At 42.5% G+C, this 19662-nt stretch overlaps 1 protein-coding gene across 2 annotated transcripts in view; it reads left to right on the top strand.

Annotated features, from left to right (window-relative positions):
* PPP4R4 (protein phosphatase 4 regulatory subunit 4) overlaps positions 1–19662 on the top strand; it is a 1510494-nt gene that overhangs the window by 1212320 nt on the left and 278512 nt on the right. For both annotated transcript variants that reach the window (XM_069208239.1, XM_069208238.1), the window contains 2 exons: positions 544–613; positions 921–1001. In XM_069208239.1, the coding sequence (XP_069064340.1) occupies positions 544–613; positions 921–1001 (151 nt within the window). The remainder of the gene's footprint in view (positions 1–543; positions 614–920; positions 1002–19662) is intronic.

Genomic DNA, 19662 nt, shown 5'->3' on the forward strand with positions numbered 1-19662 from the left:
TGGCAGCCGTTCCCCGCATCCGCAAAACCACCGCCGGAGGAAAATCCTTCTCTTTTCTGGCAGCGAAGACCTGGAACTCCCTGCCCAGTCACCTTCGCGCCATACCCGAACACCTCCCCTTCAGAAGGCAGCTCAAGACCTGGCTCTTCGAGCACTGACCCCCTCCCCCCCAGCGCCTTGAGACCCTTATGGGTGAGTAGCGCGCTTTATAAATGTGATTGATTGATTGATTGATTGATTGATTCTGTGATAGAATGCCCAGTAGCCAATAAAGATACTGACTTCGTAATAACAGATTTTTAAGTCCAATCCAAAAAGGGACATTTGGCTGTTGTGTGCAACTTTGCCGTATTTCGATATGGTAATTAATTCGTACGTTTAATAATTAGTGCACTTATGTACTGATCCTTTACCTGTCAATAATAAACAAAGAAAGTTCCTAAAATGTTGCTGTCTTGCATATTATATTCACAATAAAGCTAAGGGCCTATTTTTTGTACCAGATTTTGTTTAAAGTTCTAAATACTGCTTATTTCATTTTAGGAACAAATAGAAAAAGAGAAGCAGCAAACTGATGGCAGGGCCGCCAGTGAAAAAACGTTTGATAGAAAGCGTAAGTTTTTTTCTCACATTTTGGACATTTAGAAGCAGGAATATATTTTTAATTTCGTGCAGTTACTAAAATTCACATGTTTTAATAATTTCCAAAATGTGAAGGCTGATACAAAAGAAACGATTCTCCTAATTGTGTGCGTAGTGTTTTTTTTTTTTTGTTACACCACTTTATAATTCAGTCTAATTTTTTAATATTTAAAGAATGATACGAATGATTCTGCGCTTTAGCTACCCAAGCTTTCAAAGAAATGATCTTGACCTTCTGTGAAGAAATGGATTAATTACTGACACTGATCTTTTTTTAGGTAGAGACAGTAAGACGGGGTCAGCATTGATCAAAAATATTCCGACTGCCGTTGCTGCAACTACTTCTTCCTCTCCACCAGGTATGAGCTAATTACCTATTTTTACTATGTGGCAAGCATTATTCACTGTGCTCACTCTCATGCCACATACCAGTTTTCCCTTTTTAATAAGCACCCTACATGTAAGTTGGTGCAGTTATGCAAATTTTCACTGGAAAGTAATGGTATGTTTTCATGAGACTTTGTATGGTTCAGAATACATGCTACACTGTCTCAATGTTGGTAAAGTGCTTGTGGATTAGTGCAGACCATCCATCATGTTATGATGTCAACTACATCGTGGGCCGTTAACAGAGGGCCAGCACAGTCAAGTAGGATGCTATTTCAACCAGATAATGTATGTGCAGGCGAGCACTGTATGGTTTGGTAGCATTGACTTGTTTTGTTACATCACCATTAATTTGTAAATAGAAACGTGCTGGTGCCCAAAGCTGTCCTCCGAACACGCGCCTGGTGTATTTAAATGTGCCAGCCTAGAATACTGAGGAAACATAATCCTAAAGCCATCTCGAACTTCTTTAATGCGTTTACTGCCACTTCTGCCTCTTCAGCTCACTATTGCAGCTTACTGCTTTCTTCCTTTGTGACGCCTTGCTGTCTGTCTTTGCTCCATCTTTCCCATCTGTGCCTTTTGCTAGCAGTAATTGCCTGATGCTGAAAAATATGTACTGGCCCTAAGAAATAAGTGCTGGTGCCCCCCACCGGCAAGCACTGTACATCACTCTTCTGCAAAGCAATGTCAAAGAGAACCAGACAATGGCTATTCTGTTTCTTTATGGGAAGAGTACTGCTCCACTAATCCTGACATTAATTTCTCAAGGGTTGTTTACAATTACTTTCAACGGTTCTTTGCTTCTATGTTTAGTTGGTCTACAAGGGTTGGACTCATTGGTGCTTGAAGAAGCCATAAGGGGGTGCTGCAGCACACCTCCAACCCCAAATAACCATGCAGGAGTTCAGAAATTGAATGAGCAATAAAATTGCCTTTAAATTTAGTTTTTATCTTGTAACATTTGCTGTGCCTTCAAAGAACGAGGCCAAATGTCAGGCTGTGTCTATCGCAAATTGCTGCATATTGGTTTAACATGGAGACTGCTGTTTACTTCACTTTCTCTGATCACAAAGTAAGAGGATCTTTGAAAAGCAAACTATGTGACAATCTTGCTGGTGAACAGGGAATGTAAAATGCAGTTGGATGTCATGTTTTTGTAACAGAACTTTGCAAATATTTTAAAATGTGTTGGCAGTTGGAAAAGCGCAAATGAAGCAATTTGTTTGTAATTTTGAGTACTAATGGAAACAAATATTTTTTTAGGATGAAAAAAATGAAGACTTTTAACTTCGTGATGCAGAAATGCTAAACAGTTATTGGAGTCTGATTTTCACAAACATCAAACACTTTCGTTATTATGAAAATCACTACACACGTTTACATAAGGAAAATACTTAGGCCCTCATTCTGACCTTGGCGGGCGGCGGAGGCCGCCCGCCAAAGTCCCGCCGTCAGGTTACCGTTCCGCGGTCGAAAGACCGCGGCGGTAATTCTGACTTTCCCGCTGGGCTGGCGGGCGGTCGCCTTCAGACCGCCCGCCAGCCCAGCGGGAAAGAGGCTTCCACGATGAAGCCGGCTCGGAATCGAGCCGGCGGAGTGGAAGCTGTGCGACGGGTGCAGTTGCACCCGTCGCGTATTTCACTGTCTGCGCAGCAGACAGTGAAATACATGTAGGGGCCCTCTTACGGGGGCCCCTGCAATGCCCATGCCAGTGGCATGGGCACTGCAGGGGCCCCGCGACCCCCCCTACCGCCATCCGGATCCCGGCGGTCGGACCGCCGGGAACTGGATGGCGGTAGGGGGGGTCGGAATCCCCTCGGCGGCGCAGCAAGCTGCGCCGCCTTGGAGGATTCAATGGGGCGGCGGTACACTGGCGGGAGCCCGCCAGTGGTGCCGGTCCGACCGCGGCTTTACCGCCGCGGTCGGAATCCCCATTGGAGCACCGCCGGCCTGTCGGCGGTGCTCCCGCGGTCCTCCGCCCTGGCGGTCTTTGACCGCCAGGGTCAGAATGACCGCCTTACTCCTTTATTTCACGTTAAAATCATAGTGGCACAACCTTGTTATGCTCTCTCAACTGTCTATATCAAATCCAGAGTCAGTTGGGTTTCGTCAGCCTCCTCGTCCGGGTAACCAAAACAAAAATCCAATCACAAATGTGGATGGTTTGCCGAAGAAGCTAAAAGAGAAGTTCGTACGAACTTTCCAAATGAAGCAAAAATATTAGATCTGCAAGAAACATGTTTGTAATCCCCTTGAGTAATCCCAGGCTGCTTTAATCACAACAAATGTGCCATCGATAAACCGCAAACTTGTAACAGTGTTGGGTGTTTTTATACCCTAAAGGTATATCAAAATTAAGTCCAGGAAACATGACTGTCCTAGATAAATCACTCCTCAGGATAATAGATGTCTACACATACGAGGGATTGGGGGTCATAGCTGAGGGGGCTGAACACCTTCAAACAATAAACACGAATTCACTAAATTAATCTGTGCTCAACACCATGGTAGCCATGGCACAGATAAAGCAGGCTTACCTTACGGGAAATATGTAAAGTGTTTATGCAGTACTCATACAGCAATAAAGTCAAAACATAAAGCAGTTAATATCAGAGCTCGTGTGTTAGTGATTGCTAGCTGATTTTGATTTTGATTTTGAATTTGACAGATGTAGTATGTACGGTCACCATAGTAGAGTACTTAACTCCTCCCTCCCGCCCCTCCCCCCGTGGTAACAGTACTGCACTTGCCAAATTTAGAGATGTCTGCCAGTCCAGCCCAGCAGACATCTCTTGCATTTCTAGGAAGTGCCATTGTGGCGGGTCCTGTAAAACTTTCAGTTTTTATTTATTTTCAAAAAGCATAATTCCAAAATAATATTTCGTTTTTTTTTAAATAAAAAAATCAGGTACTCCTCCACCATGGGAGCTTTTTCCCTTGTTGGGGGAAGGGGGCCTTTTTCACTGTCCTTTACACCCATATTTTACTTAAAAACTGGCAATTTGTCTGCCCACTCTAAATATGGCACACAGACAAACGTCGAAGCCTCGAAAGTACATTACTCTTTCAGGCCATCAGAGGTGTATGTATGTCCATGGCAGAGACTGAGTAGTTTCAATTGTTGTTTACATGCTGAAGGTTCGCCCAGCTGTAAATGACTAAGAACTTTCAGTTTGCTGTAGAGGGTACTTTGTCGCATTTGCGGAGAGTGCCCTCTCCACCAATGTCTAAATTGGGCCCTTAGTCCCTTGTGAGTTCATCTCCACAGTATAAATTCGTACTGTTCGCTGTGGCATCTCATCGTCACTTCAAGAATCCTTTCAGAATAAAAAAGGTAATATTGCTAACTGTAGCAGCCTTTGTGCGCCACCTTGTGTTCTATATGGTAGTGCACAAATACACGCTGCATTTGCCAAAACGGATCTGTAATCCCTGTGGCACGGTTTAAGGTTCTCTCTTTCTGTAGGACGTGTTCCTTGAATCGTATGCTGCTTGTTTTCTTGCTATCTTTTTCTATGCGTGGGAGTGGAGGTCTACAGCCCACATATTCACTGCTAAAAGTATTCTGAGAAGTGTGTCCTACCCCAAGATGAGACTGCGCTCCTGATGGCGCCGCCATTTCTGCACCCTCACGAGGGAGAACACTCCACTGGAAGACAGTAAAGGAGTCTTACTCCTCGTTGTTATAACTCCATGGAAGTAGACACCTAACATTATTTTCTGTTATTATCCTTCTGTGGTCTTCACCCTTCTCCTCGGTTTCTCTTACTGACAAAGTCAGCTTTGTTGATTTCTCCTTTGTCATAGTTGCCAAAGCTGTAGGAGTTGAACTTGGCATCCGTGCCCCGGTTGTTAATGAAAGAGGGATCCAAACCCTTCCAACCCCGCCTTCCCCCGGTCTTCCTGGCATCAGAAGTTGGTGTATTGATTCCTGGCACTACCTAGGTGGAATGCTCTTGCCAGCCAATTGGGAAAGTCGGGCCAGCAGAACTGATTACAATTTACATGCATTTTAGGCAGTACTTTTACACTACAGGTATCAAAAATCCAGTTTCACCGTGTAAATAGATTTTGTAAAAATTAGGGAAAGGTGTAAAAATATACTTTTTTTAAATAATCTGTTCCTTTCATAGGAAAACACAATGTTGCCAACACGGTGAGAACCAGCTTTTAGTATCTGTTGATTGTGGGGACATACTGTGGCATCAAATAACTGAACTTGTGGGTTTACAGGACAGACTGAGGGGTGACTTAGCTAATGTATAAATATGTTGTTCTGCCTGACAGGAGATTGTTCTCTGTTGTGTTACTGTATTGGTTTCATAATTGTAGTCATCCAAGGCCTAATGGGCTGTGTAAATATACAGTGGCGTCACCACCACTATTGCATTCCCTGTTCCAACTTATCCTGGGTTTACTGAAAGGTTATACGATCAGAGCACACACAGAGAAATGGAATGGAGTGACACAGAGCAAAAAATCTAGGAGGACCACAGCACACAGAATCAGGACCATGCAGAATATTGTGTTAATGATGTAAACTAATAAAGGTTTCCCTCCCTTCTCTGAGAATACTGCACTATCACTCATGCCTTTCAGTGAGTCAGTTATGTATTTGTTTCTACCCAGTGAGGAAGATACCAAGCATATTTCATTTTCGTATATCTAGGTAAGGCTTGAAACACCACTTTTGTTGGGACCTTTTGTCTTCATAAAACATCTTTGAACATCATTAAGATTTTCCTGCCTTTTTTCTGTGGAAAAATGTAAATGTTTCCTTTTTTCTGAAAGAGTTTTTACCTTCCTTTTAAAGTCTGTCAACGTGCTTGCACTTTTCTACATGTGTCCAAACTGTGGAGATAATATGTTCAGAAAAGAAGATCAAGTTACATGTGCTCTGTCTTCCAGACTGACACACCTTTATGCACTGTGGCATTTTCAGTAAAATTTCATACTGTATACTTAATAGAAAGGAAGGTGTGCACCCAGCCTACGAGAGGGGAAATTGGCTAAACAAACTCATCTACCACTACTATTACTACTCCTATGTGGTGAGTGGAGATAGCACCTTCACTCTGACTCTTTAGGATGCCAGCACTATTGCTCAGGGTTAACATTAAATATATCTAATCCCCGTCATTTAACCTCATCATCTTCAACATCAAGACATTCTTGTGTTTTGATGTCTAAAGGGAAAACGTCGAATCATCTGTTAAAGCTGAGAGTGTCTCCATCACACAAGTACTCCCCTTCTTTGACCAGTGGATTTTCCTATTCATCTGGAAAATCCAAGAATTAGGATAGTATGCTGATGGCAAAGGCTTTCTTTTCTATTACTTGAGATTATACGATTGCCTTACCAGCTTCAGACGATGACACCACTTCTTAGGATGCACTGATCACAGTGATGTCTCTTCTCAGATGATCCATACTCCTGGCAATTCAATTGAGTTGCTTTGTCAGCAGCCTGGTGATTCTCTCGGAGACCATCTGTTGTTGCAGGGGCAAGCTGCTGTCAGAAAGGCGAAGAAATTGTCAGACCACTGTCAAATTAAGAAATTATATGATCTGCTTAAAAAAGAGATTCCAAGCAAATGGCCATATCTGGATCTATGTTTAAAATCTCAAAGTCCAAAAAGGGTAGAACATTGTAGTGAGCCCATACATCATTCAGACACTTCTGTTTTTAAGTCTTCTAACACTAGCACATTCTCTTATTTTGCTTATCCAGAATTGAGCCCATTAAGGATTTTTAAAATTCATAATCTGACTTCATTGCATGAGGTGCCCAAAAGACCTGCATGTAAACTCAGTATTAAGATTACAATACATGACGATCACAGTCTAAGACTTAGGGGGTCATTGTGACCCCGGCGGTGCTGGCGGTCCTAATCCGCCAGGGCAGATCTGCTGGCAGAGACAGGGTGCAGGGGCCCCACTGGCCAGACCCATGGTGATGTTCACGGTCTGCTGTGCAGGCAGTGAACACTGCAATGGGTGCTGGTGCACCCTATGCACTACAGCATTGCCACCGTCTCTATTACGAGCCAGCGTCAGTGCTGTTGGCCGTTTCCAGCTGAGCCAGTGGGCGGAAACACAGTTTCTGCCTGCTGACCCAGCGGAATACTCTTAATGGTGCCTGCGGGAAAGCGGCCGCACATGCGGCAACCTGACCGTCAGGACTTCAGTGGATGGCATTTTTCATCTGCCAAAGTCATAATCAACCCCTTAGTCTGAGACTATGAGCCTGATTTAGAGTTTGGATGACAGGTTGCATTCCATCCGCCATATTACAATTTCCATAGGATAGAATGGAATCGTAATATGGCAGACAAAATCTGTCATGTTTGTGACAGAGTAATCCCATCTGCCAAACTCTAAATATATATCCCATGTATCAAGCCAGCACTAATGTGTCTGGTCCCTGGATTATGAGAAATTATGATAACTGGATTCTGCATTGTAGGATCCCCACTGACAGTTATACGCATAACATCATTCTTGCAGGGGACCCCACATGCTAGCAAGAATTAATGTTCTATGTTTATGACTTCAGTGAGGGTTCTTATAATGCAGGCCCAAGATTACAGTAAGTAACATCTTCTTCTGCATTGTAGGATCCACACTGATAATCATTAACGTAGAACAATAATTCAGTTAGCATGTACAGGTCCACACATGCCAGCATGAATTATTCTATGTTTATGACTCAATTGAAGATTTCTATGATGCAGAATCAGGATTACTGTAAATAACATTTTCTTTTTGAATCCGGTCTGTAATTCCAAATAAGATGCAAATAGAGGGAAAAAAATCAGAACCAAGGATCAGGATGCAAAATTCCTTAAATATACCTTCTTCTAGACCATTTTAGATGCTTCATAAAAAATAATATTTTCAGATATGGCTTTGGTGCTTGTTGTGAGCTAGGAATCAAGATGTAACACATTAATGAGAAACAAGAAGGCTGTAAGCAATCTAGGGCTGCTTGTGTTCCTGCCTAAAGTCGGTGTAGTTTGACTGGTTGTGCAGGGCTGTTCCAATATGAACAATGTCTGTTCTGATTTCCATATAGCATTTCCTATTCAAGAGAGGCATAGTGGACACAAATGATGGACTGGAATGTGGGACAATTATTTACCAATGGCTTAGTTTTATTTAAGAATGCAACGTGTCCCTTTTTTGGTTTTGTAGATTTACAGAATACATCCATTCATGACCTGATCTGTGGAAGACAACAGAACTTTCTGTGATTCAAATTGGGACAATAATTTCCAGTACACAAGACTTCTTTTTTAAATGAAGTCCACTCCCAGAGGTTTTCTAAAATGTATGGCAGTTGTAGCAGCTTTTCTTTGAGGCAAAGAGTTCTCATAGGCCTTTATGTAGACAACTGGTTCATCAAAGGTTTTTCTCCTCTAGTGCTCCTTTCTTTGCAAAAAGGTCACCTTAACTGGAAAAGGTTATTCAAATCTTGCTAAAATTTCAACAGCTTCAACTGATTCAATTTACTTGAGTAGGAGAAGTTACATCTTTTCTGAGGTTCTTGCATCTCTATAGTGAGGGAGCCCTCACTGCCCAAGGCCTTTTTAGAATGTTCAGAGTGTCAGTACAATTGGATCTTGAAATGACAAGATGCTCTTGTTCCCAAAGCAATATATTTGCTTCAGTGGTGCTTGGCGCAGTTCCTTTCAACATTTCCAGACTTCATTTATGCTAGTGATAGGTGCATAAGTTCACGGCTGGCAAGCCTGCATGGGACATTAATTGCTCCAATGAGAAATGATCTCTGACAGCATATGGTTGTCCCACACATATGCTGGAGGTCAGTTCTGCGATCATGCTCAATCCTGTTATTCTGTTAACAGACAGCATAGCCACTATGACTCATGAGCAAACAGGTATGGGCGAGATCATGACTACTCCCACAAAAAGCTCAGATGATATGACATTGACTTCTGGTGAGGTACATTGAATTCTGGCTATTCGTGTTGCAGCTATGCTGAACATAAAGTCCAACAAATTAAGCCATCTTCTGACAGGACAACAGGGATGTGTACTTTTTAAGGACAATAAGGCATTGATCTTTTTGCAACATACACACACACACAAAATTTCACTACTACACCTCCAGCATCCTAGGACTATGTTCCTTGGAGAATGTTTTTTCAAGGTCTTTTTCAGAGGATTTCTCTGCACTTTTACTCTAGTTCTGCTGATTCCCAAAGTGATTATCACATTCAGGAAAAGCATTTCCCAGGTGACACCTGCTGCTTTAGACACCTCACACTACTGGTGGTAACCTGACCTTCATGTGTCTGTTGACCAACCAAAGGCTTCCTTGCAGGTCAAACCTACTGTTCTTGTTGTTGGACAGGATGATGCATACAAGTTTGCCTTCTCTATTTACTGCCTAACTTCTGACAATTGCATTATTGTGCAGGAAGCAAAGTGTCCTTCCATGAGATCATCAAATGTGTTCAAGTTAAATATTCTGTATATGGCCTTTCTGTAAATAGCCATTTTCACCATAATTTCAGCAAATAACGATTTCTTGGTAGGTTTATAGAAGGTGTTCCCTTTTGTAACAAAACTATCTTCTTCATAGGAATAAAATTATTCCCTTTAGAAATTGATGGATCCTCTTTTTTGCCAGAGCATAATGCTGACTTGCATCATCTTACACGAAAGCCTGCTTGTTTTGGTTGCTATTACATGTACAAAGAGGGAAAGTGAAAATCAGGGATATACAAAAAGAACTGTACATGCTTTCATTATGAAGTGTCCCTGCAACCTCAACTTTCCTTTCTTTCTACAGTAATTTAAGATGTCCACAATAACTAAACTGTTTCAATCCTTCCTCTCTGGCAAAAAGGTATTTGTCTAAATTTAATATTAAATGGACAATACACTGTTATCTAGAGAAGACAGAAAATAGCATTAAAGAAAAGCAACCTTTGTTTATTATTGAGCTGTTAGCGTAGGTGTAACGTCTTCTAAATCAGTTGTAGCAAGGTGGATAATCCCATATATTTTAGTATATGGAAAAGCTAATAAGACTTGACCTGTTAACACAGTGGTTGACAATACACAGTGGACGATGGCTGCAGCCGATATGATGAAGAATGTTACTATCCTAGGCATTTATCAATCAGCCATAGAAAGATTGGTCCATATCTTTGCTAAGCATTATAGTTTGGACACAGACTTCAAGACAGGTACATTGGGGGATTATGTTTCATAATACAGTTTATTTACATAGATGTTTGTTCTATAGTTCCAGGGCATTTGTTAAAGTTTGGAGTAGCTTTCCACTGCAATCTACATTCTGCTTCGTAGGATCTTCATTGAAGTCATAAACTTAGAATAATTCCATGCTGCCTGTGTGGACTCCGGAACATTTTCTCCAATATGTTTTATGTCTCATAAAATTCTTAATCATATTCATCGCTTGATTCATTTTCTTAATAGTTGCAGTGTAGACAATCAGTGATGTATTTTTCCTTGAAATGCTGAAACGGTGTGAAAATCTGCAATACTTTGTCATATAAAAAAGGCTGGCCCTGTCTTAGGTAGCATGAAAGGAAAAGTAGCCTGATGGGCTAACACTAAAAACCTGAAAATAGAGTCTGTATGTTTAAGGACCCTTGCGAGACCCTTCCTTCCCAGAATGCACAGCAGTGGCAGTTTGACTGAGAGAGTCTGTTCTTTTTCCAGCTCCTTCAGGCAGGATCTCTGAACACCTCAGGTGATTTTCTTTTACACAGGTTTCTATAAGAAAATATTCTCTTTGCGTTGTCAAACCTTTTTCATTTGACATTTGCTCTTTGGTTCCATCAAGTAAGACATTTTCTATATTTTTCCCTCTGTGTGGAAGACTATTTCTGGTCAGAATGCCAGCTCTCTTCACAACGTGCCCTTCATGTGGCAGGAAAAAAATCATCTTTAGATGCCCATAAATTATGTGTAATATTTATGTCTCCTCAACACACCACTAAGGGCTGTGAAATTTGTAAGATGATGTCAAAAAGGACTCTCAAAGATAGAGAAGGAATAAGACTACGTGGCTGGATGGAAGACATGAGTCAAGAACACAAAAGAAAGAACAAAAGAAGAATGGTAAGATTATCTTCAAATATCTCCTCTCAAAAGAAGTAAACATCAGGAACAGACTCCCACAACAGGAGATCTGCTTCCAAGAGCTCTCTTTCTCGACACTGTCACTGGCACCATTCTCATCGATGTCATAGATCGATGTAAAGGCACTCAGCATTGCTTCACAAGGTATGGCTCCATCCTGTTCATCGTCCAGACAAGGCTCAATGTCAACGGGACACCAGCAACGTCACCAATCGACATCAGGGTCCACGGCAAAACTCCCCACGACTCCGGGAAGCTGAACACCGACTCCAACATGCGCGCTATCGATGTTGAGATCCCAGAGATCGCTGTCGGTAACATTGACACCTACATCGATATCACACCATTTAACATCTCAATCACAGGACTTGATGTTGGTGCATGAAACTCACATGACGTCCAAAAGGCACATGTCACTGCCTAGAGGTACATCTTCTTCTAAACGATGTTGTATGATGTTGATGACGCTCTAATTGACGTCAAGAGCATTTCACAAAGAGATTTCTTCGTCCTCATCTCACTGGTCAGGATCTTCGTAACTTACAGAACCACCTGATCAAGGCTTAAACCTACCACATATACATCCAGTAATACCATCTGAGGACCCCTTTCAACTACACTTATCACCATTAAATCTCTCACCAGTAAGACAATGCAATAGGGCAACTTTTCTGTCTTCAATTAGAAAATGGAAAGCTCCATTACCAGCCAAAACAACACCTACAAGACCATTTTCTCTCAGAACGTCTTCTCCATTTTCAAGGTCCAGATCACCAGACTTGATGACCACTTCTTATACTCTGACTTCTCCAGAACAGTCTCCGAATAGAGTATCGCCAGTAGATGATATCATAACTTTTGATGATGCTCTAATAAGGAGGGCTTATAAATTAGGCATTCAACTGGATACTCCTCAGCCATCAGTACTGGTAATTTTGGAGTCTCTGCAACCCAGGTCCTTTGCTACACCCCCTTCCTGATGCTCTCAGATCTCATGGAGATAGCGCAAGAAAACGTTTCTAACCCAGCCACAGTAAAAGCAGCAACTCCAAGGCTACGTAAAAAATATAGACCACCACAACAGAATCTGGACTTATTCAAGTCCGATCAGAAACCGGATTCAGTAATTGTAACAGCCGTACAAAGGAGGCATGCGTATGCTCCAGAGACAACAGAATGGATGCAATAGGAAGAAAGTGTGTGGCACAGTTAACACATATTTACCCAACGCCAATTCTGCAGCTCTACTAGTGAGGTATCATTGGGAAATTTGGGAAGGTGTGAAGTCGTTAATGGACGATCTCCCCACCCACCGTTAACAAGACTTCCTATAAATGGTCGAGGAGGGCTCACTAGTTTCTAACCAATCCATCAATGCAGCAGTGGATTTGGTGGAGCTCTCCACCATGGCATTTGCGCATGGCATTTCTCTTCAATGAATGCCCATGGCTAAGACTCATCGTGAAAACCTGATGCACAATTAAAAATTGCCAATGTGCCGTTTTCTGGATCCTCCTTATTCGGACAACATACGGAGGAAGAAATGTTAAGAATGAAAACTTAAGCAGAAACCCTCAAGGCTGTAGAATTGGAAGAACAGAAAAAAATCTTCAAGTAGTTTAAGACCAGGAACAAACACAATTACTATAATAGGGTTCAAACCCCTTGATGGCATAATCAATACCAACCACAAAGGCAACCTCAAAGGTCATACCAGAGTAGATATCAATGGAAGCTATCTCCTACACACAAGTCTTCTCATGCTAAATGCAAACATTCTCAATCTAAGCAATGAGAAGTGTCCGCCCCCTCCACTGTTACCTACTCCTGTGGGGGGAGTGGTGCAGTGTTTCCTGGAAGAGTGGAGAAGATCACAACAGGCAAATAGGTTCTAAACATTATTCAACAAGGATATGCTCTTCGTTTCTCAAGCACTCTATCACCAATCCCTTCAAAACAAGTTTCTACATTCCATTTAAACATACTTGAAAAAGAAGCATCTCTTTTACTGTAGAAAAAAATCAATAGGGAAAGTTCCTCAGGATAAAAAAAAACTTAGGAGAATACTCAAGATATTTCCTAGTTCAAAAGCAACATCAACCCAACCAGTTTTGGTCTATACTAGATCTCAAGCTGCTCAACAAGTTTATAAAGAAGGGGAAATTAAGGATGCTGTCCCTTCACCAATTTTTCCTCATGTACAGAAAAACAACTGGCTTTGTGCAGTAGATCTCCAAGATGTGTATTTTCACATCCCAATAATTCCATGTCACAGACAATTCCTACAGTTTGTAGTAGGCAATAATCACTATCAGTACGCAGTACTTCCTTTCAGCCTAAAGTCAGCTCCTCAAACTTTTTCCAAATGCATTGCAGCAGTTGTAGGAAAAGTATCTTTGTATATCCATACCTGGATGACTAGCTAATGAGGGCACACTCTCTGCACAAAGCTAAACAATCCTACAGCATTACAGCACCTCTTCTAACATCACTAGGTTTACAAGCCTATCAGCCTGATCCATACAGACAATACCACCTCAATATTTTATATCAACAAACACTGCGGGACAAGGCCTAGGCAGCTTTCTCTTCAAGCTCAGGCAATGTGGCACTGGGCCCTGGCAAGAGGGCTCTCATTCATATCCTTCCACATACCAGGGGTGCAAAATTTAGAAGCAGATTTCCTCAGCCAACATCACAACAACAATCACAAATGTGTACTCTGCAATAAGGTACTTCAAGGTATCTTTGAAGATTGGGGCATGACAACATTAGATTTGTTCTCCACGCCCAAAGCAAAATATGACAAACTTATGCAATCAGAACTATGGAACCAAAGTCTCTGGGCAGTGCTCTTTTGATGAACTGGTCAATTCCTTGTGTGTACACCTTTCCACCAATTCCAGTGATCCCAAAAGTAATCCAGAAGCTAATTGCATCTTAGGTCACTATGATTCTGGTAGCTCCAGACTGGCCGAGACAGTGGTGGTTCACAGATCTCCTTCACCTATCCATAGCCCATCACAAATGTCTACAATGCAGACCAGACCTGCTATTCAAGCACCAGGGCAAGCTTTTATATCCAGCAATCCAGTCTTTGAATTTGGTAACATGGCTCAGGAGGTCACCCGGTATGGACACCCAAATGTCCCTGCAGACTGCCTGAACATTTTGAAAGAAGCTGAACGTCCATCCACTGGGACATGTTATTCCTTTAAATGGAAACGTTTTTGCTTGTGTTGTTGAGACATAAACTACAATCCTATTGCTGTACAAAAGAATTTCATTCTACTGTATCTATTACATTTAGCCAAATTACGACTTTGATTCTCTTCAATTAAAGTTCACCTTGTAGCCATCACGGCTTACAGGAAAACATCCAGCACAACGATCTCTTTTCAAGATTCCAGTAGTCAAAGATTTCCTAGAAGGACTCAAAAAGGTCTTTCCCTCAAAACATCCTTAAGAACTAAACTTCGTATTTTCAAAACTAATGGGCCCTCCTTTTGAGCCTATCCTTAAGGCATCTCTGCAACACTTGTCATGGAAAACAAACTTTCTAGTTGCAATCACCTCAGCTCGAAGAGTTAGTGAATTGCAGGCTTTCTCTTGGTTGACCAATCACTGTATTTCACCATAACAGAGTAGTACTACACACACATCCTTCTTTCTTTACTCAAAGTGGTCTCCGACATCCATATCAAGGAATCTATCACATTACCTGTTTTTTTCTGAATCCGTCCTCTCCAGCAGAGAGAGCACTGCACTCCCTATACCTGAAAAGAGTCCTACGGTTTTATTTGAGCAAAACAATGTACATTAGGAACTCTGATCATCTTTTCATAAACTATGGCTCAATGAGAAAAGGTCTAGCAACCTCGAAACAAACTATTGCAAGGTAGATTGTGTCTTTCATATCCTTATGTTATCAAATAGCAAATAAGCCTCTATCATATAAGGCTAGAGCCCATTCAGGTAGAGGAATAGCCGCCACCACTGCATGGATGAGACACTGCTCTACACAGGACTTTTGCAAGGCAGCCACTTGGAGGACTGTACATACATTCACAAAACACTACTGCTTATACACTGACACTCTAGCTGATTCTCGAGTTGGACAGGAAACACTGAGAAACCTTTTTAAGAAGATTATCTTGTTCTCTTAGGTACAAGTTACACTTTCCTAAGTCATAGTGTAAGATTACTGACAGCCACTCCAGGAGGATGTTTCTTAGCTTGCTACTCTGTTCTACGTTTATGACTATTAATGAAGATCATACGATGTGAAAGGAAAAGTTACAAACCTGTAGCCATAGTTTTGTATTGCAGGGATCTTCATTGAAGTCATAAACACCTTCCCTCCTCCCCGGCTGTCAGATCACTCAATGTTCTATGATCACCATAAAAAAGAACTGACTCTCTCAGGCAAACTGCTGCTAGCCCATCAGGCTGTATTTTTTCCTTTCATGCCATCTGTGTCAGGGCCAGCCATTTTTCCATGAAAAAGTATTGCAGATTTTAAAAAGGATTTTTTTCCTCGCACTTCTGTTCAAACTACACTGTTTCAGCATTTCAGGGAATAATACATCACTGTTAGTCTACATTGCAAATGTGAAGAAAATGACTGAAGTAATCAGTATGATTAAGACTTTTATGAAACATAAAAACATATTAAAGAAAAATTTGCGGGGTCCGCACAGACAGCACAGAATTTTTCTAAGTTTATTACTTCTATGAGGATTCTTACATGCAAAACTATGGCTACAGGTATGTAACTTTTCCTTTTTCGGTATAGGAGACAATCCTGTAATGAAGAATTAAGTTATTTGTAATTATAATTCTTTAACATGAGTAATCTCTCTAAGTTCATTAAAGACCCACACAACTGCTTTATGGCAATAGTTTCAAACTTGAATTTTAGTGATTCATGTCTTTCCTTTGCTCCTGTTGCTAACTCCTTGCTGGGCATGATGGAATAGTGCAGTCTCTAGGACTCATAGGAGTGTATGATAATGGTTTGGTTATTTACAGTATTTACCTAAGGCAAATATTTATTGCTTTTCTTTTTACGTATTTAAAGTGCTACAGTTTTGTTCTCAGACAAATTGACATAGAATTGATTTTAATGCGGCTGATTGGTTTAAAAATGACAGAGACACTCATTATGACCTAGGCGGTAAATGCCGCCTACGGCCACGGCAACGGCCACCAAAAGACCGTCGCCGTGGCCACCTACCATCCACCATATTGTGACCGTAGCCGGAATTCTGCCAGAATTCTGGCTGAATTCTGGCTACGGTCATGGCGGCGGACGGCGGTAAGGTGGTGCTGCTGCCAGCAGCAGCGCCACGCCTGTAGACTGCCGCCGACCGTATCATGATACATGATAAGGCCTGGTGGTGTTCCGCTGGCGGACGCTGCTGCTGGTAGCAGTGCTGCATCCTGTCTCCTGCCAGAGGACCCCCTGCAAGCAGGTAAGTCAGGTGCTCTGACAGTGGAGGGGGGGGGGATGATGTGTGTGTTGGGGGGTATGTGTACATGTTTTTGTGTGCGTGCATGCGAGTGTGGGGCTTTTGGGATGCCTGTGTGCATGAATGGGTGTGAGTGTGTGTGTATGTTGTGTAGTGTGAATGTGTGTGTGCTAGGATGTATGTCAATGTGTGTTGATGTGTGTGTGTGAATGAATGTATGCATGCGTGGGTGAATGAGGGTATCAGTGTGTTTATGCGTGTGTATGTCTGTGCGTGTAGGTGTGTGTATTTTGGGGGGATGGTCGGGGAGGGGGTGGGGGAGACCCTGGCACTGATTGTGCCTACCGCCATGGTTTTTGTGGCACTAAGATTGCCACGAAAACCATGGCGGTAGGCGGGACTGTGACAGCTGCCTGGCTGGAGACTGAAGTCTGCAGCCCGGCGGCTGTTACCGGGCTGGGGGAAGGAGTGGTACACTGGCCGTTTGGCCTGAGCCAAACCACCAATGTCATATTTTGGGGAAAGGTACTGCCAGCCTGTTGGCAGTACCTTTCTCCAAAATACCGCCATCCGCCAGGGACGTAATGAGGGCCAGAATATTAATTTTGGCATGGTTTAATTGTATGTTTTTGTTTGAAAAACGTCAGACCTGCTCCGCTGTAATCAGGTGTGGAAGCACACCCAAGAGGCGCTAGGCACCCAGGGTGGGACCCCGATGATAAAGCATGCCACAGCTAGATTTATGGTTGAGGGCTTGTTTACAAGAATAAAGAGACACTCTGTCAGGAACACAAGATACAGGCTCTATGCACAATAATGATACCCCTGCATTTGTTGATTTGATTATGTTTTTTGTGGGAAGGTAAGCAGATCATTTTTCCTTTTCAGTCTCTCCTGTGTTGGTGTTCATTGTTTCTGTTTGAATACACACTTTTAGAAAATGTGTTGTTGAGCCTTTTTAAGTAGTGTTCCTTCATCTAGTAGTTAACAAAGACTGTGTTATGTTGTTCTTTGTGTGGTTTGCCTTGTTTTGGAGGTCATGGAACAAGCAGGGGCTACAATGGCAAACCATGACAGTTGAGGTTGTTTGCCTCAGATATCCCATGGTCCGTCCTACTGTTGCTTTGCAAACTGTGCCATGTACAGTCCCTTCAGCACTTGACTATCAGTGGAAGTGATGGCGAGAAGTCACAGGACTCTCCAGGAGGTCATGTGAGATTCTTATGCTCACCACTTAACAAACCCACCTTCTTATAATAAAGGTTTGTCCAACCCTGTAAGTGACTTTCAAAAATAACTGCTTTATTGCACACTAGAACTAAACACCTCACATAGATATATGCATGAGGGAATTTAGTGCCCTGACTCGAGTTCATAAGTGCCTCTTCTAACTATAACTCTTTGTCTCAGGTGAATTCCTCTCTTTTGCCTGGTATAGCAAGAATTGGTTCAAGTACAGTTCTACCCCAACACAATACGAGTCGCTGGCACAGTTCCTCATCTAATACATATGGGAGTCAGTAGATTTAGCCGATTCTTGTCAGGCGCTCAGCTGTCAGTTAGCTCAAACACTCCCCTGCTTCTGGACTGAGTGTGAGCCAGTCATCCTTGTCAGGCCCTCTGTACAGAGGTGCCTTTAGTTACTCCAGGTGTAGAAGGCACCTCAGGAGGTAATGGGCCTGGTAGTATATCAGTGTTCTTGCAATGTGCAGGAATGATCCTTCAGAGCCAGTGAAGTGCCGGATGTGTCTCTCTGAATGTTTGTAGAGACCACGGCTCAGGTCATGGCACAGTCAGTTACTTCAGAACATGTCATGCTACCATGCTACAGTCAATAACTTCAGATGCAACAGCTCACTGTCTCCATGATACCCACCGGAAATGCCAGGGGAGTCTAAAGTCAACTATCACATTGACACACAAATCACTGTGTGTAATCCTCCATTCCTGCAGACCTACTGCACAAAGGTCATGTTGCGCCTCGCTCCACCTGCATATGTCACTCCTCCTGCAGGGGTGTCAGGCCCTTTCCCTCTATCAGCAAGCAGGCTCTTTTCTAGGCAGGATAGGTGATCAGCTCTTTCAACAAATGATATCCCCTCACCTCTGGGAAGCTGTCTGTCTGGTTGCACAGTCATCCTACGAGTACTCTGCACAACAATCCCTTCCTTCGTCAGAGAAAATTTGAAACTGGAACCACAATTGGGTCTGTAGGTCAATTTTTTACTCAAATCTGACAGAGGATATGGTCCTCTCTCTACATGCAGTGCTTAATTTGTGAAAGAAGGAGTGCTGGTAACCCAAGCACTGCTGAAAAGCTCATGGCCCATGGAATTAAACATCTTTGTGAGGCATACCAACACTGGTAGCCTTACATCCACCTCATGCCTGTTTAATCAACTACCAGATAGTCACTGCCCCTTTATTTCACCATTGCAGGTGCCTGCTTGCTCCCTTAGTGACAGTTTTTTTTTATCTTTCTCTTCCTCCGTCTTTCTCATCTGTGTGTTTTCCTGGGTAATGTCCAATGAAGAAAAATAAGTGCCAGTCCCCAAAAATAAGTGCTGGTGGCCCCCACTGGCCAACCACCAGCTCAAATTATACACCATCTGCATGTTCAGAACCTGTTTAGGATGTTTCACCTGTGAAACCTTTTTCAGGGTTGCTCTTCAGACACAGCCTTTTTGTAGAGTGATTCTCCCCACAGCAGGATGGCTTCTGGTGTAGAACACCTGCAACAAAGGTACAAAGAGATGTGAGCCTTCTGCACCTCCTGTCATCAACCGCACTGAAGAGCGATTAGGGGAGCCAAAGGCTGGCTTCACCAAAGTGGGCCACTTTTACCTTGAACAACAGAGGCTGCAAACCCATCCTTCCCCACTAACCGTCTACCAAATAAAAGTGCAAAAGGAAGACAAATCAGTAGCTCTTTTCGAAAAATGGCCTAACCATATTTGGACATAAGCCTTGGCTCCTCTGTCCCCTTTCAATGTGTAGGTCTTTCCCTCCAGCTTCAGGA

Source organism: Pleurodeles waltl, chromosome 9 (genome assembly GCF_031143425.1).
Source record: "Pleurodeles waltl isolate 20211129_DDA chromosome 9, aPleWal1.hap1.20221129, whole genome shotgun sequence".
Taxonomy (NCBI): domain Eukaryota; kingdom Metazoa; phylum Chordata; class Amphibia; order Caudata; family Salamandridae; genus Pleurodeles; species Pleurodeles waltl.